At 37.5% G+C, this 27,768-nt stretch overlaps 1 protein-coding gene across 1 annotated transcript; it reads right to left on the reverse strand.

The window, feature by feature from the left end:
- Positions 1-489: 489 nt before the first annotated feature.
- LOC112564337 (ankyrin and armadillo repeat-containing protein-like) lies at positions 490-27,039 on the reverse strand. The gene is given in 27 exon segments (XM_025239060.1): positions 490-899; positions 1,349-1,397; positions 1,864-2,060; positions 2,303-2,530; positions 2,787-2,945; positions 3,908-3,987; positions 3,990-4,136; positions 4,331-4,492; positions 5,079-5,232; positions 7,812-7,962; positions 8,876-8,969; positions 9,175-9,361; positions 9,614-9,840; positions 9,953-10,057; positions 10,855-11,063; positions 11,689-11,890; positions 15,464-15,478; positions 15,993-16,212; positions 16,827-17,010; positions 17,804-17,981; positions 18,378-18,482; positions 18,668-18,839; positions 21,326-21,588; positions 23,343-23,728; positions 24,089-24,385; positions 26,302-26,396; positions 26,529-27,039. Coding segments are annotated over 24 exon segments (4,023 nt in total). The 5' UTR covers positions 24,277-24,385; positions 26,302-26,396; positions 26,529-27,039; the 3' UTR covers positions 490-899; positions 1,349-1,387.
- Between the last annotated feature and the right edge of the window lie 729 nt (positions 27,040-27,768).

A 27,768-nucleotide genomic window follows, 5' to 3' on the forward strand; every position in this document is an offset into this window, starting at 1 on the left:
AGACCAGAAAGGAGAGACATGGAAAGCCATAAGGCATTACCTGTAAAGCAAAACTTATTTTTACACCAAAGGTTCAGTCTCAACAATGCATTGGCAGCACAAAATATTACATTATTTGCAGATTAAACAAAAAGTGAGCATCTTTTAAAAATATAATACTTTGCTCTTTGCATAATAATAAATACAGCAAAAGACTTTTTTTAAGAATCATGTGAGATGCACTTCACTTGTGTACTGCCACTAGACATTTATGTTAATGAAAATTTGAAATAATCTCAAGTACATTAGGACACCAATAAAGAGTATAAAGACACACAATATAGAACAGCATAAATCATGTCCTGAAGAAAACTGTTCTAATAAATGATTATCTGTCCTAGAAGACTGAAGAATTAGGCTGTCTAATATGAATGTTTTACTCAGCAGGCTTAAATGCCTACAAAATGTGTGGTTGCTAAAATAGCTTGTTGGATTTAATGGGAATTCAGATTTTCTGGTATAAGAATTCTATTTTATTAAAGATTTCTCATCACAAAAATACTGCATTTGAATGAAAAGCCCATGAACAACATATAACACCCTAAAATGTCCTTTTGCCTCAAATAGCAGTTTGAGCACAACAGCAATAAGAATATGCAAGTTCTCAGAAATAATATCACACAAAATATAGCTGTTTAGTGTAGACAACTTGCAATACTAGACAAGTCATTTGTCTAGGTGCAGTCTTAACTTCCTTGGTTGAGCATTGGAGGTTGTCTGTGGGCGTCTACCACCACCAGGCTGCCTAATGCCTATTGTGTCAACAGCTTTCACTTTATGAACAACGATGCTGGGTATGATTGACCTTTTGGAGGGTGCAGAAACAGCCCTTTGGTTCTGACCTTCCTGTGTTGACCGTGCTGTGACAAAACAATATTTAAGCTCTGTAATATAACAGTAACAGAAAGACAAGTTCAAAAGGCATGTGATATAAAAATTGCTCTAGTTTTCTTGACAAGAAGAAAATGTTAAGTAAAAGTTTTGCTCATCCCTCATGTTCTGATTTATGTAACAATCATGTGAATTCTTTTTTGTGGGCTCCCACCAAAACAACTTCAGCTCTGTATATGTGGAAAATGTTTCTTTTCAAATTATGGGGTTACGTTTAGTACAAGTACAACCCCCTTCTGGTATTTAGATACAAAGCAACAAACACATGCTTTCAGAGGGGAAAAAAGTGACCACAAATTTCGCAGTCATTTAAAAAGGTTCTTTTTCCTTCTACTAAACATTTTGATGATCCCTGGAAATGTCATTATGAATCCTGTAAGTTTTCAAAAAGCATTTTTCAAGTTCCATTACTCCTTACCTGACCTGCTATGTGGTGTCTGAATAGGATGTCCTCCATTTATTCCAGACTGAGAAGAAAAACCATAATGAAATATTCATGCATCACTACAAGCTCAGGGTTGGGGGAGAAGGATGGCATCCAGGAGGTGCTTCAAACTTTTGCACATTTATGTTCATTAAATAGGTAAAACTGAAGTAATATGCATAATGAAACAGTATTATGATCTAACATCAGATTTGGTACTGTTTCAACTTATCCATGTATTACCATGTTATCCATCTTGTACCTGACTACTAACTGCCTGAAAAAAAGTTAAATCAGTAGACATAAATGCCATGCAGTTTGCAGACTTGAACTATGATTAATGGCTGCAAGAATGCTGATAACCAAGGCCTTTGCGAAAAATTCGTGTTCTTTGCATATCACAATTAGACTCTACAGCAGTCTGGTAAACTGTAAAGCAGCAAAACTTGTGTCATGCAAAAATAAATGGATACTTGACTTATCTTCTGGCACTAATAAACGAAACTGACCATTGACATGGCAGTCCTATAAGCTTGGCCTGTGTAAAGTCATTGACAAAGGCTGGGCTGATGTGAGGATCTACCCCAATATTATCAATCAGCTTGCTATAGAGCCCTGGCATGTTGCGACAGGTGGAAAACAGGATCCGTGCAGCAGTCTTGTTGAAAGTCAGATAACCAAGGGTAACGGCTGCTGCATTGCGCACCTGAAAAAGTTTATTTACTGCACTTTTGCAAGCTGAAGCACCCATACATCACTTGTTTTTCAAGAAGTTTAGTCAAGGTCCACACTACACCTGTAATTGCTACACCTGCAGCACTTTTAAATAAAAATTAGGTTAAGCATTGTGTAAAAACATGTTTACAATCTCTTAAAATTCATATTTTAGGTTACTAAGCTGGATGATGGTGGAAAGCACTCAAAACATGGTAATAAATTGCTACTCACCTGATCGTTTAGGGAGTCTAGGTGTTCTACAAGAAATTCTATTGCACCTGAAGTAATCATTGCATCAGGAATGCCTGCCCTGGTGTGAGCAAGACTAGAGAGAAGACTGCATGCTAATACCAGCACTTTGTCATCTGTTGAAAGCAGCTTCTTCACCAAAATGGTGATGCCACGTGCAGTCAGCAAGACCTGATCCTGGTCCACGATGACTCGTGCTAGAACTACCACCTATTCACCCACAAGCATTCATATACACAACCACAGCAACCAGCATTTTAGATGTGACGCATTTCAAGAGAAGAAACAAGCAGCAGCAGCTGTGATAAAGACAAACTTTAACCTTCTTTAATAAAGATGTGAATGAAAAATAATGTTTCAAGATAACTGCCTAAGAGGGACACACTTCTGAGAACGGAGCATGGTGTCATTGATCAATGCTGTAATACCACCACAGAACATGAAAAAAAAAACTTTTAACACATACCTGGAAAGCAGAGTAGCACTGATGAAATTCATTATTTGAGTTTATGAAGGGCTCAAATACAGAGAATTTAATTCCCCCAGCTTCTCTGATGGCAAACTGTTTTGGTGTGTTGTTGAAAGCAAAGATGGTCAGTGCCATGCCTGCTTGCAGCTGAATGTCCTGTCGACAATATATGGTTGCCACAAACTGATATGCTCTAAAAGAAAATAGCCTATCTTCTTTGGTATCAATGTTAATGATGATTATGCCATACAAAAACAAAAACTCCCCCACTGAACTAGAGAAAAAGTAACATCTTTTAGGTAAAAGAAGGGGAACTGGTGTTTTACACCAAGCCAGCTTCTAAAGCTATATCATGAAAAGGCAGCCAGCCCCGGAAAAAAATGCCACATGCAGAGAAAGAATGTGCCCAAGACGAGAGCTGAACCCAGGACAGCCAATCTTCACTGTATTAGTGACAGCCGCTAACCTTTACACTACTCTTTAAGTAAAAGGAAAGATGATGACATTCTTGTTCCTAATCACCCCCAGTGGGGCATAGGGCTTCAGTAAGAAAGATGATGACATCACAGGTTTGTATTATCCAAAGTTTTCAAGTAACAGACTCAGCATTGTAGAGGGAGTAATAATTTGAAACATTCAGTTTTTTACCTGCTTTTTTTCAATCGCTTAAGCAAATTTCATTTTCAAATCACCATGTTTACCTTTTTTTTTTAAAACATACTTTCATTGAACTCGCTATATGTATATCGAATTTTGTAATTTGGGTTATTACATTAAAAAAAACAAAAGACACAACCCTATAAAGAAGTAAAATAACTCTGGCATGCAGAATCGTGTGTGTTTGCTGAGTTCTCATTAATAATCTAATCATCAGTGCCCCTCACATTTCATATTTATGTTATCCACAGAACTAAAAGAAAATTATTTTACCCTTTTTTTGCATTTCAAGTGTGTTTCAAGATTTGTTTTCTTACTTATTTTATTCTATTTAAAAGTAATAACTACAAATCCAAAACAAACTGTCTTGCATTGTGGTAAACTTATTTCAAACAATATTAGATTTGTCTCTTTCGTATTTGTTTGCCCTTTCCCAAATCTGAAAAGTCTTTAACCCTGACCTTGTTTTGGGACTTGAGCAAGTTCAGGAGGATGTCAAAGTTAAAACCTGGCACTTGCAGAAGCCTTTCCTGGTTCTCACGTTGCCAAGAACAATGCAAGCCAAAGAGATGGCCACCTCCACCTGCACATCTTCTGAAGGAGGGTTCAGCAGGATCTGCACCAGGATTGGGATACCTCCCTCCTCTGCTATCCGCCACTGCGTTATCTTGTTGTTGCGGTATGCCACACCTTCCCACATAATGTAAGTGGAGAGCAATCAACATATCAGTCAGTTGCACTAGCTACATTGTACATATTTTTGAACTTCTTAAAATGATGGATATAAACAGTATCCTTCATTGGACAGGCACTCATTTATAAGAACTTGACAGTTTCAAGCTAGCACAAGTCATTGTTGAATAGAACATCAAAAAAATGCTTACCAACACAGAGAATGCCCAGGACTTTTATGACCATGAGAAGCACACTTCTGGAGGTTTTGGGTGAGCGTATTAAACGCACCAACTGCTGGAAGGCTTCGGCCTCAGCCAGTTTGTTCTGATTCTCCATATTCTCACAACCAAGAGCAATGGCAGTCATACAGCCTGCAGACAAGAAGCCTTCTAGCATGCCCCAATTGAAATCCATTGCATTCAATATGCATTCAGTTACACAGGTAATGTTCCTTTGCTTAGGGTTTAGAGAGAGAAAGAAAGAGTGTATATATATCTGTGTGTGTGCACACACAATGTGGATGAAGAATATGTTGAATTTGTATAGCACTTTTTTCCTCCATTAAATAAATAAGGTGTGATATCTGAAAATAACAAGTAACACAAAACCATACTCATTTAAAATCAAATTTTAGATTTTATAAAGCATTATTTCAGTGCATGATACCGACTTACATAATTTTTAATCACAATACTTAGTAATTAACCATAATATATTTCAAATCCTCCCTGGATGTTAGTACCCAAGTGCATAAATACACACATATACAAAAACCCCACCCTACCTACTTTAAGACATTTGGAAAATCTCAATTCTAAAACTTTAATAGCAGCAAGAATAGAGTAAAAGTAATATATTGAGTTAAATGTCTTTAGCAGATAAATTGCTTTACCCCAAAACTGCTCATCAATGAAAAAACAAAACATAAAAGAATAGGTAAGAGCAGAGCTCACCCACCAACATAAAGCAACTTCTCCGTGGGTTCAAGTAGCATCTGTATAATGTGAGGAATGGTGATCCGCTGAGCAATGTATTTCTGTTGTGTCTTAGTGTGTCCAGCTAGTGCCCACAGAGCACAGGCACCTTGCTCACGGACTTCAGTGTAGATATTCTGTGCACGTTCACACACACATGAATACACATAGATGCTTTCCGCAAAGGTTACAGTACAACATAATATTTTTTGCCTGCAATCACTGATTCAGAAATATTTGACAAAACAAGGTGGATGCTTTTACACTCTTTTCGACAGTATTAATAGATCCAAATTGCTATATATTTTGTTGAAAAAGGGTGTCCATGGAAGAAAGTTTCAAACTCTACATAGTATGCATAAAAGTGTGAAAGCTGCTGTTAATGTCGGATCTAGAATAACTATTTTGATTGTATATCCAGTGTCAAACAAGATTGTGTGTTAAGCCTTCTGTTGTTTTCTATCTTTCTATCTCGGTCAGACTTAACATTATGTGGTGCACATGGAATTCATGTCCTGGCAGATCCACTTGGGATCTTACTTTTGATGTATGCAGATGACATTACTATTGTTGCTGATTCCCCTGTTCACCTTCAATATAAAGTCTACTATTGAGAAACATTTTTTAACAAATGGGGACTTACAGCCAACATGGATAAAACAATAATATTAGTTTTCAAAAATGGTGGTTTTATTAAGGATTGTGAAAAATGGAACATTGCTGGAAAGAAGATTACTGTAGGACCCCGCTAGAATTATTTAGGCGTTACATTCACATCTATGCTAAAGTGGGTCAAATGTACTGATAATTTATCTGGAAAGGCATTAAAAGCCTTTACAGGAGTCAAGAAAATGTTTTTTTTTTAAGACTAAAGAACCTTCCAACAGACATAATCTTTAATATATTTGATAAAAAAAATAAAGCCTAGTCTTCTGTATGAATCTGAGATTTGGGATGGAAGCAATATAGAGAAGGTTCAAATAAAACTCTCTAAATTAATTTTAAATGTTGGCAGGGATGTTCAAAATGATATAGCCTTGGGCAAATATGGAAGGTTTCCTATTGTTTATAAAAATTATCCAATACTGGTGCAGATTACTGGCATTACCTGAACACAAGTACCCAAAACAATGTTACAATACGTTATGTTTACAAGATAAGGCAGGCAGGTCTAACTGGGCCTCTCAAGTTAGAATTTTACTATGTAGCCATGGCTTTGGGTATGCATGGGAAAGGCAGACAGTTGGTAATTTTCCCTTATTCATTACAACAGTAAAAGATTCAAGGATTGTTTTCATCAAAAATGGCAGAATTCAGTGTCTACTTCTGATTGTGACTATCATCCAGACCTAATCAGAGCAACATACATAAACCATGTGAGCACAGACATGTCCTGTGTTTGTTAAGAAGCAACTGTTTACCACGGAATAATTCGTTGTTACCAAACCAAAAACAAACCTGAGTGTGAACACTGCAATAGTCAAAGTGTAGAAGACCTGTACCACTTTTTGCTAATACTGTACGTTCTAAATATACAGCCCTACGTAATAGATGTATCCCACTCTTTTATCATAAATTCCCCATGCCCTCTAAGGTTCACCTTTTGTATAAGAACCTTAAGGACACAATAGCTACTAATGTTGCTCTCTACATAAAAAATGCCTGAAAATGAGGACACCATGACAGTGTACATATAATTGCTCAGTATTGAACGCCATTATATTATTTACTATTAAGTTGAAACCTAAAACATAACTGAAATGTTGATCTTGTACAGCCACCCACTGTTGACATGCATGTAACCAGCAGTGTGTGATGTTGATATGGGCCAGATGGCCTCCCCAAAATATTATGATTATTATGATTATTATTATTATTACATTACACAGATGCTTAGCTAGATTTCATAGGTCAACCTTCACTTTTCACTCCCCAGAATGCATAGCAATAGCTTTTAACAAGAAAAGACAAAAAGTCTGCTATGGGCTTGAGACTACTAAAGATATTAAAGATTTTAAAAATGTCTTTGGAAAAGCAAAGCAGAAGACAAACAGATGGCAAAAACAGATCAGACTCACTATCAGCAAAATGATTTTGTGCAGTCAAATACTCTGAAAGAAATTGTGTCTAACTAGATGATAGTACAAAGCTTGATAAACTTGTCAGAGGTAAACACATACTATGTCATGGACCACCTGATTTTCAAGCTTTTTATATGTGTAATCAGGTCTGAATAATTCTCTTATATGTCTGTCAGACTGTGTCATATTACTGGCGGAGATTTCTTCGTGTGATTTTTGATGTGATATTGTAAGAAATGAGTAAACTTGGGTATTAATGTTTCATATTGTACTCAGAAACGTTTGTTTTACAGCATAATTCTTACTTTATGTAGCAATGCAGTGCAATGAGACAATTATGCATTACCAAGTTTCGGGTAGCGTATAAACTACGAGGCATAACTGGTTTCTCCTACATCAAGGATGCTAGGTTCTCTCCAATAAACCAGTGGTAGGTACACTATGAAGTGACTGAAGACAGATGGCAAGATAAACTATCAAGCACTAACTGCACTAACCCTTTCTTCATGCATTTATAGATGGGACTGGTTTGGAGGCATTTAGTGCTGAACAAATCAACCTTTAACGAAAAGAAATTATGTTCATGGTACTACAAGAAACTAAAACTGGCATGACTTGTAAATTTGACATCATACTTTCAAGAGTCGTATAAGAGCCTTAGGAGCATCGAGCTCCAGAAAGATGCCCTGGCTGTTGGGGTTGTTTGAGGCAAGGGCCTCTAGAGCATTAGCTGCCTTGAGCTGTACTGTCATGCTGCGACTGCTACGAATCAGATCCACTAAGGGCCTGCAACAGAGATGACTGACAGCTAGATTAAAAGACATAATGCAAGCATCTCTGGTTTTTGTGCTTGTGTATGTTATACTTGTTCACTACTCTACCCCACATGCAGACATGCACATATACAGACACAACAATTGATCAGCTCATACCCCCATCCCCGCTGCTACTCACCACCTCCTACCAACAGAAATATTGCTAGCATTTTTCAAAGTGTAGGCCTCATTTGCTGAGATGTTTGACAATATAGTTACAGGAGTTGAAGTGCAGCAGAAGACATTGCCTCTCCACCTTCTCTGCCTTTTCATATTCAGTAAAACCCTGAGTTTAAAAGCCTTTATGAATAAAGATTAATGTGCTTCATTCTATTACAGTGGCTTTCTTTTATGACAAGAAGACTTTAGAGTTGATGCATTCCATGGGCATCAGTTCCTTCTGGCCTTTATTGATCAGTGGACTTTTGACCTTTGTTGTTTGTTGAACTGTTGTGTGTTAGAACGCATTCATCATTCCAATGTGACCCATGCTGTCTATGGGATGAACTATTGGATGTGTCGTCCTGTTTCTATGGTTTTGATATGCGAGCTGCATATTGACATTTATACTGTATGAGGATGCTTTTTTCTTTGGCATATAATATAGTATGCTACATGCCTGTCACTTTTAATGTCATCACCTAATGATGACATTGCTTTCATAAAATTCATATCCGAACTACGCTTCTGACTTCCTGGACTGTGAAACAGCTACAAAAGGCTGAATGGTCAACTATGACCATCCTCCACAAGACCATCCAACCCTCAGTTTTGCATTTCCGTATCTGCGTTGTACTTTTTAAAACAGTACAGCTTACTGCTTTGTGCAAGAAAATACAATGTCAAGTACAATATATTATTATTATTATTAAGCAATCACCTACTTGGCAGCCCCCTCAGTCATAACAGCATCTTGATTTTCCCTGTGCCCAGAACAGACAGCAGCAATGGCAGCAGCTGTGCCAGCTTGCAAATCTTCTGTAATTTTAAATAATTTACAAGTAAAATTTTAGAAAGCACATGGATGCTTTGAACACATACATAAATGCGTGCATACATGCATGCACACACATACATTCCCCTCTCTCATTTCTATATTCCTGCAAATTACAATTTCAGTATGAAGATGCTGTGGTAGTATGCTATAATTACTCTTTAAAAAGCATAATTTGTGTTGCCTCACCTGAAGTAATTGTAAGAAATTCCACAAGAGGTTGCAGCGCCCCAGAGGCACCCACTTCACTCTGGTTGGCAGGATTGTTGATACACAGCACACGTATGGCATTGACTGTGTTCACCAGGACATCCTCAAGTTCAGAATCCAGGAGATCAACCAGAGGTTTGATTCCCCCATTGCTGGCTATTATCTCCTTAGAGAGCAATGAGAAAGGAAGATAAAGGTGCATGATGGAATAACAAGTTTATACAACCTCAGACAACAGAGCACTCATTGATAATCATACATTTGTCCATATGATGCGTACTTAACCAATGATAATTTTATTCGTCTGGTGCAGTGCTTTCTCTTTCTCATGCTGGCTGTACTAGAGACACACAGCTACTGGCTACATCAAAAGGATCTTTCGTTGCCTGAGAAATTGTATAAGTGCCTCATGCCTCACCTGGTTTCCTTCAACACAGGCCATGTCAGACAAGATGATTGCAGCTCGTGACTGTGTGTCATCCACCTCTGAAGACAATAGTTTAATGAGAATGGGGCTGGCATTTGCATCAGTCAATGCCAGGCGGACATCATTATTTTCTGAAATGTTGCAGATGACTGAAGCAGATACAGACTGCATCTCTTCAATATCCATTGTCATCATCTCCACTAGTGCCGGCACACCACCTGAAATGATTATGGAGCTATATAACCTTCCAAGGCTAAAAATTATGATGGTTGATTATTTCATCTGGAATTACCATCTATACCTTTAAAAAGTGCTGTCCAAAGTACTCACCTGCCTCTAGAATAAATTGCCAGTAATCAGGCCTGGTTGTGGAAAGCACCTCAAGACATTTAATAGCACAGTCCTTTTTCTTCATGTTAGAATCCTTCATCATGTCTGCAACAGATGGAGGTATGTGTACCAGTAAACTATATATTTTCATGTAAAACGTGATAAAACAAATTCCTTATTCAACAATACAGAACTAACACTATTTTCCATTTTTTAACTTAATAAATTATCTAATAAACATGTAAAGACTGTCTGCCAAAGCAAAAATTCTGCTCAGGAGGTATTAACAGAATTAGTACGTGTCTAACTTTTTTGAATCGCTCGGAGGGGAGAGTACTTTCATGTCATTACATGTTGGTAGATTTTTGGAAATGACGAATGGGTCATCTAATGATTGATAAATGGTTTTAACAAAATCAGAACAAATTATGGATCTACTGGGGTAGTTAATGATGCAGGCTAAAGTGTTTATCACCATAACAGTGAGAATTAGGTGTCACGTGTTTGTATCTTGGCTCTGACATACCTCTTTCTGGATGTAACATCTGTTTATGGAGCTGACCATCAATGGTCTTTTCTGGGTACTTTGATTTCCTCCTGTGTGTGTGTGGGGGGGGCATTCATGTTCACAAAGGTGCATTTGATGCCTACCCTACAATGGTGTGTGTGCTTGCACACTTGTGAACATATAACATATTATATCAAGCAATTTGAGCCCAACTGGTGCTGGGGAAATGTGATCCATAAAGGTGTGATATTATTATTAAGCAAACTATTCCTCAGAAATGGAAGAAGCACTTTAGAAAAAATGTCTAAAGGTAAACCATGCCCTTTTTTCTGTGAATGAATCATCAGAAACTTGAAGCAGCATTATAACATCTCAAACTGTCCACTGTGCTTACCCACAAGAATCCTCCATACAGGCACATGAGGGTGATTCCATTCAATGAGGAACTCCAGGATGTTAGTATGGAACCTCATGGAGGCAAGCTCAACAATATTGTTGCCTTGGCCATCCTGGCGCCTGATATCTGCGCCCAGGGATGTTAGGCACTTCAAGGCTTTCAGTGCTCCAGAACTTGCAGCCAGAAGAAGTGGCGTTGACTTCAGTCTGGCAAATAAAAAAAAATTAAAAAAAGATATAAAAAGTATATTTCATAGTTTTCTGCTGTCTTATTTGTAAAGGCCACAAATCACAAGTACTGAACAAAGAACACTTAAATACAAGTTTTTTAAAGAAAGGGTTTCTTCAGGATTTTGAAAGGTATATATTTGTCTTGAGTATCTTCTACTTCTCTCAGTCCTGCCACATATACTTTTCTGGTGTGTAAAGAGGTGAACAATCTCAAATAGTGCAGCAATGTGAATAAATCCATAACAGGACTAACATGGCAAAGAACAGCACATAGACTAAGATCAACAGGAAGCAATGAACTGTAAAAGGATTTGTGTCTCTGTGGAAGGCAGATCTAAACTTTCCATAATCTTTTACTTTCCTGATAAATTAGGTACCCCTGACTTTGCTATAGATGGAGGCATAAGGAGTTTTCCTGTCACTGAGTTGTGTGCGCATCAAACTGCTGAATGTCTGAAGCTAAGCACACTAACCACAGGGATGACATGAGCTTTCATTGTTTTCCTTTGTTTTTCTACCCATTAGTGTGACTTTTAATTTGCAATTTGATATAGCATTCCCATATTACAAAATATTTGATTCTTAAAAAAATGGTGTCTACTCGTTCTTAGTAGTAAGTTCCAGAAGGCCACAGTTTTTGCGAATCATGAGGTTGATGATTATCTGATGGTCAAAGAATGCAGCATGGTGGATAGGGGCCCAGCCATCCTGGTCTGTGGCCAAGACGTTGGCGTAATTAGCCAGCAAGCATGCTGCTGCATCAAGTGATCCACAGCGAACAGCCATGTGCAGTGAAGTGGGACCTGTGTATAAATAACAGACAATGCAGTAGATGCATGATACTGCATCTGATAGGAGCGTTGGGAAAACAAAAATTGAAAACAGCAGAGAAAAAGAAAATAAAAATAGCATGGTAGCATGTCACAAGAAAAAAAATCCACTTTTGTTTATATGAAATAAAAAATAACTTACATAAGCATTTAAAAATACTACTGTTCTATGCACAGCGCTAAGTTCAGTTTAAGCATGTGTACATGCTTCTTGATTCATTTACCATTAAAAAAACACATTAATTAACATTTTTCCTCAAAATATACTTGTTGAAAATGAGTGAAATAAAAGGAACCGTACTACAGACTGTGTACTGCTATTAATGACAATAAAGTAAACTTTCCTCAATCTTTGAGGTATTAACATGACTGAAAATAGACGTGTAAAATCTGGTTTTGTCTGATGGCAACAGAAAAAGTGCACTTGAAGCATAGTGCTACAAACATTAACCAACAAAAATGTAGATAATTGTATGATCAGAGTGTGTGTCTCACACATAACACAATATGCACTTTAAAAAAGTTAGTGCTGGTGGGCACTTGCAAGATTTCCATGAAACAAAAGTTGACGTCAATACATTATTCAGATTTTAGCTTATGATCTGTTTAGTACTTCTCTCTCTCACATACAATTATAGCTGACAAAACACCTTAGAAAATAAATGACTATACCTTGTCAGAAATAATCCAAATAAGTTTTGTAGAATACCTTTTTAAGTTTTTGATAGGAAGTGTGCAAAGGATCAGTTCTGAGTAGCTATAATTGTGCTGTTCTAACCTCAATCTAGGCTGTGAATCACTTAAAGGTAACTACTGCAGCTTACGATGTTACTACAATGACACTGCCAAAGATGTGGTGGTGATGTGGTGAGAGGGTGAGAAATCACAAATATTAGTGTGAACACTATATTCCCTAAGGCACAACCATGCACAATACTTTTCAGTTCAATTATGTGCTAGCTCTAACCAACAATAAAAAAGATCCTATACTTATTCTTACTAACAGCAATCCAGATTACTGGCAAGTGTGCACTGGGCACTGGGCTGGGATATAAAACATTTTCTCTGGCATTTTAACATCAAAGAAATGTTCCCTGGATGGATGTTTTTTGATGCACTGAGCGTATAAATTTAAAGAAGTTAAAACAGCTCGGGCATAGGGGAAGACTCACTAAATTTAGGTAAATACAGGTAAAAACCACCTGGAAAATGAACATGTTAATAAGTAAACAAAAATTTAAAAATGAGTAAATGGATGAATGGATGCCACAAAAAAGCTCGACAGTTAACAAGTATCCATCATCTGGTTCCTGGGATCACAATGTTCACCTGATAAAAATGAAATTAAACGGCCCAAGATAAACAGACCAATGGACAAATCCATTAGTTGTTAGACAGGAGACCTAAAAACAAACCAGGAAGTGACTAGCAATCCTGCACAAATAACAGCTTGCTACAGTTAAGGCAGCGGTTCTCAACCTTTTACTTGTGACGCCCCCCTGACGAACAAAGGTACGTTCGCGCGTCCCCCCACAGCCAGCAATGTAAGCTAATTTCACTAATGCCGGTATAAGAAACTTTTAAAAAAAATGACCACCTTCGCGCCCCCCTTGTAAGCACGCCGCGCCCCCCTTGGGGGGATTGAGAACCGCTGAGTTAAGGGACTAATGACCTTGATGATTTTAATCAGAAGTACAAAAGACAGGGTAAGCATTTGAATATTTCAGGTGTCCATACAAAAAAACTTCACTTTGCCAAGCTTACCATTAAAAACACATGCATGCATATAGCTCACAAAAACAGAAGTATATATAAATGAATGGCCAGAAAAACCCTCACACGGATATGCATGTATTACACTTTGTAAACCATTGTGCATACAAATGGGGAAAACACACAAACATGCAAAACATTAAAACAAACACACACAAGGTGGGCAAACACAGATATTCTCATGTTTTTTGTTATGTTGTCCTTCAAGTGTTCCTGTATTCTCAGCCAAACAGATTTTGCACTGAGCTGAGCCACCTGTCTGTTTGTCACCCTCTGGAATAAGGAGTAGCTTGGATTAGGTTTTGCATCCATCACACTATCCTCTTATCGTACAACAGTCTTGACTACAAGACTCTGTCTGGTTAGGCAGCTCTAATAAAATCACATTCACGACCATCTCTTTGCTTGCTATGTTGTCATGCAAGCTTTAACCAGTATTCATAGTTCTCTTTTTCTTTCTCTGCTCCCATAGGCTCCAGATTTAACTTAAATTTGATATGGCACCCTGCTCCTTCGTCTCCACAAGGGAGATGTATGTGCTGAGCTAGTCATGCTAACCATGTCTATGCACACCTTGTAAACTCAGCCATAATCTTTCTGCATACCTAGACATTTTTAATTACTGTTTGGATTGCTTTTTGAATGTAACAGAGCAACAAATGTTATTGCCTGTGCACACATAAGCAGTAGAAAAAATATCAAATATCAAGAGTAAAAAGTAAGACCAGGCAACACAAAAATTAATCTGAAAACTTCAGACTGGTTCCTTCAAGATACCATGACGTAGCTTGCTGCAGCAACAGAAGATGAACAATAATGGAGAGTCTTGCCATATTTTGTTTTTCATATCCTTCCACTCATGTGATGTGAGTTAAATAAATTGGAAGAAATTATAAAGTGTGTGAAAGGCGACTTCCTGTTGGGAAGTGGTACTAATGAAATGAAAATGAACACTGGTTACACACCAAAAGCCTGATGGTTATGTAAAATTGTTGAAAATAACTATTTGCATAAATGTTGTCTTAATACTGCAACAAATAAATGATGGCTATGTGAAGCACAACTAATCAGTGATTTAGTTTTGTAAGTTATTAAATTATATCTAGATGAATGGCATCGTTAAAATAAGCTTAACACTAATCCTGTGTTTATTTCAGGTTTACCTCAGAAACAAAAGCTAAACTTTAAAAACATCATATGATGCCAAGACAGAATTTTTAATAAACATCAACAAGCTGATACAAGTTAATGAATAAGAACATGATACCAATCACTACTATACAGCAATGAAAGCAAGGTGAAAAAATGTTAGTTCAAATTTATTTATAAAGAGAAGTCTGGAAAATATCTAAGTGTAATCCAAAATTAAAGTTCACAGGAGTAATATATGGCCATACATTTTTTCATTAAATCCTATTTAGTTTGCTATAAATTTGAATATTGTATAATATTGTGTAATATTGAATATTGTATAATATTGTATATTATATATTAATAAAGATAGAGCTCTACAGCTGCTTTTACCTCTTGGTCATCTATGGGTAGTACCAGAAAGTTAGTTGTCAGAATATCTTCACATTATTGTAACTTCAGGTTAACAATTCAGCTAATTACTTTGGTGAGGTTGTGTTCATTAGGAAGTGTTTTCAAGTTTAACATACTAGATAAGTAACATTACAGGTTAATGATGACCAAAAGAAGATCTGAAAAATGTTTGAGGCAAAAGGTAATTGCTTAAGTAAATAATTTGTGAAGACCTCATTATTATCTTACCAATCCGAAGATTCACTAAAAATGATAAAATTTGTCTTGAAAATAAGTCATAATGCACACATTTGTGAGAAAGCATGTGAGAGTTTTCTCTATAAAGTATGTAGTACTGGAAAGTTAATTTCCTCTTTGAGTTTAAACAAGCACTCTTATCTTGCAAGTTAAGCAAACAACTTGAGTTAAAAACAAACCCAGCCTGCAAAACTAGTGGGGTAGTAGTGGGCCCTACTACATGTTGTCCACCTGTAGGTGGGCTGTGGGCTTTCCCATCACTTGCTACACTATGAGCCTACCAGTTTTCCCACCAGTTTGCGCTAAATGCAGTTGTGTCCCCTAAAGTGGGCCAACAGATATTGGGCAGGTATTGGGTTTTAACAAGCTTTGTGAGATATTTTTGCGGACACTCAAATTTAGTTGCAAATGTACCTCTAAAATCTCAAATATGCACGGACAAGCAGTAGAATCTTTTGTGTCTAACACTTGGTGATAAGACTTTTGCCATTATGCAAATAATAACAATATAGGAGTTTACCTGTTGAAAGAATGTTATTGCGGCGTGCATTTACATCCATGGACAGCACCAGCAAGAGACTTATGATATGGGACTGGTTGTTGATGGCTGCATGATGAATGTATGACAGGCCCCTGTCATCTTGCTTCCCAAGGCGAGATCCTTGCATCTTGCGGTTCTGGGCCTGAAATATAGCAACCATTCCGTGCTGTGCTGTTGCCTTGAGCCCATAAACTGGTGCCTGAGAACAAGGGAGGAGAAGCAGAACATGAATGACAAGCAGGAGCACAGAATTGCAGATCCTTCCATCCTTTCCTTTTGTGAATATTCACATGCACATTATATAACTCTGCCCTTTTCAAAGATTCTGGTATATTTGAAAGATTTCTAGCTTGTGATAAACTTTACCTTTGGAGAGATTTAATTAAATAATTAGTTCCTAAAGGGGACTTAAAAAAATCAGTAAATGAAAATGGTAACACTGTGGTAAAATATTCATTCAAAATAATTATGTTCAAACACAGCATCAATTCTTTACTGAAATATTCACGATCAATGTTGGGAGATTTCTTACAGGGAAGTGGTGTGTGTGTTGGGATGGTGGTGGTAGAAATATATTCGACTATCCCACTCACCCTAACCAGTACAACACAAATTACAGTTGTAGTACCTCTCTCCATAGAAAAAAATCCCCAGAGTGAAGAATGTTATGTCAAACTTTTTTTAATGGAAAAAGAAGGGGAAAAAATGCTAATCTTAAAATCTTAACAGAAAGTTTACTGGAAAGTCACAAAAGGGGATTGTAAAAGCTATTTTTCTTCATTTCTGTTACTTTCAGTGGGATTTTCAGTTTACCTTGTACTTCAGGGCTTTCTTGTGACCAAAGTGCTTCTTAAGCTGCTCCATAATATGATCATCTGAGATTGGCAGCTTTTTTGGCTTCAACTTGGCTATCTCTTCATGGAATGCTCGCACCCACAGTGGTCTCTGAGGGGTACTACCATAATACTGCTCAAAGTTTATTAACACTGCCATATACCTAGTAGCAAAACCAAATAAAATTGGATTAGTACGTATACTTGTTCACTTTTTTTTGGATGGACAACTTGAAAGCATATTTTTTTTCACAATGACAGTAGAAATAATATAGGGTTATATATATGTGTGTGTGTGTGTGGGGGGGGGTAGAGGTTCATTTAAAGGACAGCTGGGTGGCAGCACATGTCAGTGACTGATTGGCACAGAAGTTTGTGTTGTCCAGACGGGACATAGGAGGCTGCATAGAGTAGGAGAGGGCTGCACCCAACCTCCCACTAGATCTAGTGCTACTGGAGGATAGTGCTCATTATGCTGCTGGAGGCGTGCCTAGTGGGAGCTGGGGACAGACCCCAGCTGTCCTCTAATGTGGCTGGGCATAAAACACTGAGTACAAAATGGGAGCGAGACATGCTACAGACACAAGTCAGAGAGATGAATCAAAGAACACACAAGTGAGAGAGAAGTGAAAGAGATACATTGCATCAACAGATCACCATCTCGGCCAGCAGCCCACTGAACACATGTAGTTTGCTGGGAGTGTACCTGCTAGGAGGTGAAAGCAACAGTGAAAATAACCAGCAAGCGGTTGCCTTAATAAAAATACAACCAAACCTACAGCCTGGGGTTCTCTTCATAAAGTGTGCATGTGTGGTGACCCAGTGACATATTGAGTTACAGGTGTGTGTGTTTGATGTATTTTTTAAATAAGGATCTTTGAATGTGTTTGTAGGTATGGATGCTTTGCAAATACAATAATTTTTGTGTGGCTAAATAAAGTATCAAAGATTCCACACCACTTTCCATTGATATCATAGGTCGGAATTTTGCATCCATCTTGCATGATCAATTCATGGTCAAGAAGTTTATTGAGATAGACAGCAGACTCTGTGCAGATCTGGTTGTTTATGTCATCTAAGTTTAACCCTTCTGTTACTTCTTGAAGGGGGTCAGTTTCAAGGTCAAAGCTGATGCCTGCAAAGTGTCATAAGAAGCTGAATGTAGGTACATTCACTCAAACTGCGAAAATGGTACTATTTTAATGTCATGATACAGAGAGAGTATGTGCATGTTTGCCAATGCGTGTATGTATGTAAATGAGACCCCAAAAAATCTTGATGCAGAATATCTCTGATTTCACATGCAAGTATGCACCAAAAAATTCCTATAAAGATAAATCTAAATATGTATTGTTTAGTAGGCTTTTATCTTAAATTCTTAGACTTCATTTACATACATTTTTTTCATCAGTAATTTGTTTCTTGTAAAGAAATGATGTATTGTTCTAAGACCATGATAATTTTGTAATGTGTGTAATAGTGTTCCTATAGGCAAAATGCCTTTGATACATGATTAACAAAAAAGACTCACCCCCATGAAGATGAAAGTACTGGTCTCCAAAGAAGAAATTTTTGCATTTGAAATCAGAGCCTAATATCAAAGGTGGAAATTCTCTTTCAGTTCGGAAATCATCACCTGAGAAACAGCACAAAAAAGATATTGTTACAAAATTAATTCATTCTCATTTCACACTTTTCTCTTAAAACTCTATAGTTTCCATATTATTTTATTCCCCTTTTTCTTTGTCCATTTTCTAGTTGCTCAGGATACTATACAATATTTCTTTACTGAATTTGCAAGCCACTTAATGGTTGGCTCACCTGGAATGGGTGGAAGAAGACGAGAAATATCAGGAATCTTCATGCGTTTTCTCATTCCCACGAGAAAGGGAATCATGTAGCTGATGAACTTTAGAAGAGCCAGTTGACGCCTTATCTCTAATTTTTTAGGCAGGTTTTCTTGAATGACTTCTTCATGCATCTGAAGTCTTGTCTGCACTCAGAAATGATTGCACACATGATTCTAAATTGATTTTATAGTACATATATTTATATGGGACTTCATACTTTATAAAGATCTTTCTGAGGCAGTTTAGGTTATATGCTACTAGACATGAAATTTATTTAAAATAATTTCATATAAAATACTTCATTCACTATTGTCAAAAGAAATGTTGCTGATTTAATAAATAAATTTTGCATTTAATGCTAAAATAATCAGCTTTATCACATTTATGTTCACTAAAAAAACTTTTTAAATTCTCCTATGACAAACTCCGGTCATGGTGACCCCGGGGTATGCTTGCCTAGCGAGCACTGTAAGAATAGGGTCCCTGCCATCCAGCCAGGCATGTCGTAAGAGGCGACTAAGGTGGACACCTCACCTAGAGATAGAGTAGGTTGTGGTAGGGCTAACAACCCGACCATGTAAAAAAATTGCTGTTACAGAAACCTACACCAGAATACTCGCTAGGGTTGGCGAAGGTAATGAAGCACGCCAGGTGACTGGATGTTTGACGGACGACAGCCAAACCGGAAAGGGAGCTGGCGCCCCGACAGCGGATTTACTGAAGCCGAGGCAAAAGTTGAGGGTGGGGTGCTGGAACGTCCAGACCTTGTACCAGACTGGCAGGATGCTCCAACTAGTCAAGGAGTTTAACAACTACAACTTGGACATCCTGGGAGTCAGTGAGGTCAGATGGACCGGCACAGGAAAGAGGAGACTGGCATCAGGACACACCATCTTGTTCTCAGGACGATCAGACGGCCAGCACTATGAAGGAGTAGCTCTACTCCTCAACAAGAAAACGGCAAAGGCATTGCTGGAATAGAAGCCTTATGGACCCAAGCTTTTGAGACCAAGATTCCATTCAAAGTACACCAAGCTGACAGTGCTCAGCCTGCTATGCACCAACAGAAGCCTCTGAGGCAGAAGACAAGGATGCTTTTTACAATCAGCTCCAGGCAGCCTTGCAGAGCGTTCCAGCCCACGATATGTTACTCATCATTGGCGACCTCAATGCCAAGGTGGGAAGTGACAACACCTGCAGGGAGCATGTCATGGGCAAGCATGGAATTGGAACCATCAATGACAACGGAGAGAGACTGGCAGACTTTTGTGAAGAAAACAACCTACTGATTGGAGGCACACTCTTCCCACACAAGACATCCACAAGGCAACGTGGACATCACCAGATGGGATCACAAAGAACCAGATAGACCATGTCATCATCAATCGAAAATGGAGGAGCTCACTTCAAGATGTTAGAGCCTACAGAGGAGCAGACGTTGCCAGTGACCACACTCTTGTGATAGTTTCTCTAAAGCTACGTGGATCGCGAGGGAAACAGCAAGAGAGATTGGACGGCAAACTGAAAGATCCGCCAGCAAAGGATTTCGTCCTTCCTGCTCTGGAGTAAAGAACAGTTTCTAGGAGACCAAACAAGAGATGACTAGATGACTTCAATTGAGTCTTACGGGAAACAGGAGAGAAAATACTGGATTCAACGGAAGAAGAAAGAAAATGGATCAGAGAAGAGACATGGAAAAAGATCCTAGACGAGAGAAAGTCAGAAAAGGATCAACAGAACTATCTGAGAACAACACAGACGAGTTATGACTAAACAAAGAGGTAAAGAAGATGACTAAAACTGACAAAGTCTCATGGAGACACAGCTGAAAGCTTGAAGCAGCAAGAAAAAAATGATGAGACGCTGTACAGATAACAAACAGCATCAAACAACGGGAGAACAGTGATGTGAGTGAAAGACAGTGATATCGTCCAAAATGTTATCGAGGCCCGAGGCAAAAAACTACAGCACATGGAAGCAACAAACATCAGCAAGATCAAGCTGAGATCTTAGTCAACTGTGATCAGCACCCTCCTTTATGGATCCGAATCATGGAAGATAACCTTGATCCATCTATAACAGACTTGACGTCCAAAACAGATGACAGCAGCTTAAATCAAGAAAATGAAGACGCATCACCAAGAAGAACTCCAGCGAAGAGCTGAAACCGAGTCTATCACCACTGCAGGAAATTTTCAACGAAGGCGTTGGCGATGGATTGGACATTTGCTCCGCCAGCAGACAGCAGACCTATCCAGAGTCGCCCTGCGATGGAATCCAGACGGCCGAAGAAAACAAGGCCGCCCAAAGGAAACTTGGAGAAGAACGGTGGAAAGGGAGATGAAAAGAAATGGGGTCACCTAGAGCGGGTTTCAGCCGATTTACATCGTGGGTGGACTCTGGTCGAGGCCTTATGTGCAACCTGATGCACGAAGAGATTGATGATGATGATGATGATGACAAACTACTTGTTGTTAAGCACAGCAATAACAAAAAAAAAAACAGTTAACTGTTAATCTTGATTCTAGAGAAATTATGACATCTAAATCTAGAGAAGGAATTACATTTTTTACACAGATATACTGAAAAGGTACTTTCCAGCTATAACAGATTCTTCTTAAGAACATACTTTCAAACGCTCATAGCCAAGGCGATCTATTTGGTCATCCAACAACTTCACTGCACTGTCCACAGTGAAATCAGCATCAATCATAAACATGTCTTTATAGTATTTGACGCTCCTTTGAAAAAAGATCATGTGCATTCTGAGATCTTCCACATGCTGCATGAAGAATTTTCTTTCTTCGATCACCTCGGTATCTCGGGGTTGTTCGGGTGGTAATTTACTGTAGATGTCAGTAAAGTCTGGATCCTTGGTAATATCATACAGTCCTGTGAAAAGAATTTTAAGATTTATAGGAAAATGGAAGATATTTATATCAAATTAAAGTATTGTATATCCATGAAGAATGCCTGAGTGCCTTCTTTTAACGGATATAATCAAGTCTTCTGTAACTACTAAATACTGGAAACAGCACTCTGAAAACACACACCATCCCCCAAACTCTGCTGTAAAAATGTCAGTGTAAAAAAAATCGTGTATCTCAGAAAGGACAGTGAGAGAATATTGTTTTAACTATTTTTACTTATATTTCATGGACATCAAAAGGTTGTTTTTCAGGTAGCAACAAGCAAAGTAATGTTGAAAGTATTTCAGAATCATCTCAACATCACTGCAAACAGAACAGGCTGGCTTCAGACCAGGCAATTGAACACAATTGAACAAATCTTCAACAGTCACATCCTGATAGAAAAATATCTACAGCATCAGTGAGATCTTAACAACTTCATCAACATTAAAAAAAGCATTTGACAAAATCTGCCACTATAGTCTGTGGCAAGTGATGTGAAAATTCAACAATGGAAAAGGCCTTGTTCAAGACATAAAGAGCTCAATGAGTGCAGTACTACTCAACAACCAGCTGGAAGACTTATACTGCACAAAACAATCGGTGTCTGTCAAGGGTGCCCTTTATCACCATTGACAGCTATCACACCACCATCTTCCATCAGTGGAAGGTCATTATGCAGCCTGTTCTTTGCATACAATATTGATCTGATGCCATGCACCTAACAGTGAGATGCAAAATTTTACCAACAGACTGAAAAACAGTGCAAATGTATATAGCATGGAAACTAGCACTGACAAGAACAAAGTCAAGGTTTTCCCAAAAGGCAACAGAAAAACAGAGATCTTCATGAATGCAGTACAGTTCAAAGTAGAACATCTAAGCATTCAATCTGGAAATGAGGCTGCACCTGACAGGCTGAGTTGCTTTTTTCAACAGCCATTCTTCTGCTTTCTTTTCCCTTTCTCTGTTTACTCGTATTATAAGTTTCTTTTAATTGTATGTTGCATTCTTGGTTCTCTTAAGCTTTATTTTGTTTTTTTATTTACTACTTGTAATTGTATTTTCAGTTTGTTACCGACTTTACTTCAGCAGCTGCCATTCTTTGTCATCACATAGATGTTAGATCTAATTCTTGTTCCTCTTTTCTGAAACTAAGCCTAACTTTAAATCCTCATAAAGCAGTGTCTGTTATATGAGAATATGACTGTATAGCTGTTGGTGGTTTAGTGTACTTCTGTATATAATTTCTGTACAGCGCTTTGAGCAAATTGTTGGTAAAGTGCTCTATAAATGTTCATTATTCAAGAACAACTGCCTAAGAAAAATGTTCCAAATCTCCTACAAGGCATGCAAAACCAATGACTTTGTGTGAAACATGGTTGCCACCTCAGCAGGCCACCAGGAGCCTCATCTGGCAACAGTGAAAGTCATAGGTTTGTCTGGTTCAACATTGTTTTCTGCCCTGACACTATGTAAGACTGTCCTTCAGTGGTGAGCCTTGTCAGTCATTGCTGCAACTATTGTTTAGTTTCCTTCGACAACTAATTCTGGTGGACAAACATAACCCCTTTTCAGCTGGTACCAGCCAAAAGATAAATGATTAAAGTGTCTTTTTTCAACCAGTTCAAATTTCATAAATCACATTCACAGATGTCTCATTTATAACAAATATGATTACATATGCAACATCACAAATGATAAAAACAAAAATTATGTTCAAAAATTTTCACAAACCTGCACTTGTAAATTCAGTCAAAAGTAGCTTCTTGGTTTCTGGCTTTCCACTGTGATTGACATCTAAGTTAGATCGCCACCGCTCAGAAAACTTAACTCGTTTGTCTTTAGGCATAAAGGCTCCATGCCAAAGACATTTCATCATGTAATCAACATTTGCAAGAATCTGACCAATGCTGGTGTCTTGATAGGCTGGAGGCAATTGGCATGAAGTACTCTGGTCATTGTTGGCCTCCATGGAGATGATGGGTGTCTGATTTAGTATGTAAATACCATATGTCAGTTCTCGCACAATATGATGCAGCTCGCGATAATCGAGAGGGGGAATGTCTGGATCTTTCGGCAGTAATAGCACAGCACAGTTGGACTGGCTTAGGGTTAAAGAACTGAAAAGTACAGTCATAATTTTGAACATGATCAATAATGATGCTGTTTATCTGAAAGAGCAACTCTCTACTTGGGTGGATACAGATTAGTTTTTAGACAACTATATTCAAACATTCAACAGCCAGTCTCCTTCATGACCTAAAACATTTGTAATGGTCTCACGAGAAAGCTTTTAAAAAAGAACTAGCAGGAGTGTGAATTTCCATCCCAAGTGAAACTGAAACTACAAGAGATAAATACACTTTGATCGAACTGCAATAGTATAATTTAGCCACCATTAATAACTGTAGCAGAGAAATTTTAGTACTGTATTTTCTTTTTAATATTGCTTACAAAAATTTAAAATTAAAGAAATAGACCTTATTAGCCCAACAGGTTGGTCAGTTGGTAATCGGAAGTCTTCACTGCTAAGCATCCAATTTGTAGAAGAATATGCAAGCAATTCCTGGAGGTCATAGCGGTCAAACTTCTCAAAATAAGAAGCAGCAATGCGTGCAAGAATTATAGTCTGGTGAGCCTCCTCTGTATTTCCATGGTCAGTAGTCATGGTTGTTTTCTTAAATAATTAATGTTCAAGACTAATTGGATCTGAATGGTATTTCTATTGATATTTATAAATATCAACTGATGATTCAAGTAGAACACTTATGCCCATTCTGAAAAAGAAAACAAATTATTGGAAAATATAAGATGTGTGTTTTTATGCTGCAAACAAAATTGGGGGGAAGATTAGGATAATGAACTATGATTTTTCAGTAATTTTGGGACAGAAAAAAGCTTTAAGATAAAGGGTATTAGTACAGATATGAGGTACCACCTATGGCAGTGTAAATGGATAATTGTAAGCTGCAGCTATCTTTACATAGTATACAAAAGCATCACAATAAAAAACAAGCACACATCTGGCCAACTCTGCTTCTCTCCAAAGTTTATGGCAGAACAGGTTTTCCCTTAAATTATCCTTAGTTCTATGTATTTGTGTTAAATGAACAGATAGTGGCAAGATAATGAATATAAATTCTTCTTAAATATGTATATATAAAGAAAATAATAATAAAGTTAACTTATATAGCACAACATCCCAGCCCTATGAGCAAGCTCACTGGACTTTACTAATAATGACACACACATACATGGATTTATGAAACATTAATTTGTTAACACGTTGTCATAGAATGCCATATGGGATAATGAAAGATATGTAACCAGCAGTTGCTCCTATAGCCTGCTCGATTCATTTGAAATACTGTAACACAGGCTGAAAATGCTCCTATCCTATCTATATATCTTTTTATAAATATTTTGTGGCCAGGTTATAACAGTTCTGGCTATACTGAGGGAACAGATGAGCAGTTGAGAGAAAGATACTGTACAAGATGTTATATACAACCTGATGATTAACATGAAAAATGTAACAATGCCTGCCACATTTACTCAATGAAGGTATTCTACTGCTACCTTTTTTGATCCTGCTCAAAGTTATGTTTTGTATTTTGTTACTTTAAGCAAACATGCTCAATAAGCTAAAGGCAAAAAAGGACGCAGGTTAGATATCTTTACTCATGCCAGATTATCAGCCTCGAGGCGATCATGTCCCTATATAGTATGTATAGCTAGTCTCAAAGTGTCAGATTCAGTTTATGAGTGTAACTGGTACTAATACTACCATGTATCCAGCCACATCTAAACATAAGAAACCTACTGGCTGCTGCAGCCCTGCATAAATGTTATATCTATTTTTTAAAATAACAAAGTAAATTCACGTATGTAATTTTGTTTATAAATGATACTTTTATAAACTGATCTCCTCACAATGAAAAATTTATAAAACTAAATTATCATAATTATTATAATTAAAACATATCTGGTTTACAGGGTGTGCACAAAGTCCGTATACCCCTATCTTTCTCAGAAACATGCGGCTTGTGCAATGTTCCAGAAAAAAGTCACCTTGCAAATGTTGCAGAACATGAGCAGAAGAACCTGGTGGCTCATTCGGCTATGCAGAGATCATGGAGGAACCCATGCAGATGTTTTGGATGACTAAGAGGTAAAGTGGTAACCTTTAGCTTTCAAAATCCTCCCAAAGATAGGGGTATATAATGGACTTTGTGCACACCCTGCATGTATGTATATAAGTTTGTAATGCAGAATTAAAAAATGTTGATTTATGTTTAAGTTCTTTTGTTATTTTTTTGTTGTTTTTTGGTGTTATTACGCTTCGTACGAACGCATGTGCGTTTTGTTGTTATACCTTAATTTTTGTCTTGAGCTTAATATTTTCTGAATAAAGATATTTATATTCCATAAGAATTCTTTTATAGGATAGATTGAACTATACAAGACTGTATTAACATGAGACATATTTCTGAGAAAGAAAAAAGTTCATTATAAAGTCTGGAATGCTTCGTTTAATTGCAAATTAATATTAAACATTATTGTATATGTTTGAAGTGAAATCATATTGTTTGTCTTGAGTGAAATAGTCGCTACATTTACGCTTAAAGCAGCAATTCCGCTGTCCATGTAGAATGTAAGTGAATAACTCTAAGGTTCACATGAACGATTTTACCTCATCCTCACTTGTCTGAGTGTTGCTGCTCAAGTGGCTTCGGGGTCCCTCGTCGGATTGGCGTAGCGTCCATAGTTTCCAACTTCGATTAGTGGCTGTTATGAATGTGAACAGACTTTTTGATATTTTTCCACAAAATGTTTCCGCAAATTCTAGATTTTCTCCTTAAGAAATCATGAGAACATTAAACAATTTCCCGTAACGAAAAATCGAAGATATTTCTTTACCTGAAAGATAAAATTAAGTATAATCAAAACGTCCCAGAGGCGATTTGAAACGCAAAATGTAATTGGCTGAGTGAAACATCGTCTTATCTCGCGAGGCTTAACTGTGGCGTCTGTGCGCGTTGTTATAGCAATGGTTATAGGGAATAAAAACCATGGAAAGTTCGTGATAAAAACGATAAACCGAAACGTATGATTTATACAGCGCATGATCACGTGCACGAAGTAGGATACATGGGCAGCGAATGGAAGACGGAAGGAGAAACTACTATGCAGACAAGTAATAGAGGACACAAAGAGGAATCAGGGAACACATGCAAGGATACATAAATCAGCCGAGGAAGACTGAGCAGGCGGACTAGTGAATTGCCTATAATCACAACTATTGCTTGGTATTAGGAGTAATGCTCGTGGAAGAGATGGAAAAAAAATTACGTTTTTAGTGAGTACGAATAAAGAAGTTGTATACTGTCGTGGAAAGACATACTTAGATTGGATGTAAGAATTAATAAAGTGCCTTATAGTTTTGGTGCAAGTCAACATTTTGTTTATGGTTCTGTCGATGCTAATCTGACTCACTTAATAACAGATAAGCTTGATAATTACATGAATAAATTGGATGTGATTATCTACAAACTTAAATAATAATAGGTGAAAGGCAGTTAGAAATAATGATTTGACTGGGGAAATATCATCTTCATTCTGATACAACTGGTTGCTGCTTGGGAAATAGCACTGAGTGACGGTTTATGATAATTTGAATCAGTATTCAGTTGCAAGAGTAACAACAAATAAAGTTGCAGCTTTTATCTGCTATAGGAAGGTATTAATTTCTGATAAGCATCTGCTTGGGAGGCAGCAGTTTTCCAGCTGGCTTTGAATCAGTGACCTGTTCTACACTAACCACCAGGCTCTGGAGAGTTGTTTCATCTCTGCATTAACAAACTGCCAAATTCTTTTATGATCGTTCAGGTCATCTAATCAGTTGTTCCATTATGTCCTTTTGTTCATTTTTTTCAGGTCCCAACAGTTGATTTATTTCGAGTCCTTTCATGTTTTTTATGTTTTCTGAATACTAAAAAAAGGAATCATGATAAGGACATGTCATATATCAGAAGAATTTAGGCCTAACTTTCAGCTGTGCCTTGTAGGCCTCCAAAAATGAACAGGCAACCTGTAATTTAGTAGTGAGCCATTGTTCACAAAATATTATATAAAGACTAATGCGTAGCTCAGTCATTTC

This window comes from Pomacea canaliculata, linkage group LG5, assembly GCF_003073045.1.
Source record: "Pomacea canaliculata isolate SZHN2017 linkage group LG5, ASM307304v1, whole genome shotgun sequence".
Lineage (NCBI taxonomy): Eukaryota > Metazoa > Mollusca > Gastropoda > Architaenioglossa > Ampullariidae > Pomacea > Pomacea canaliculata.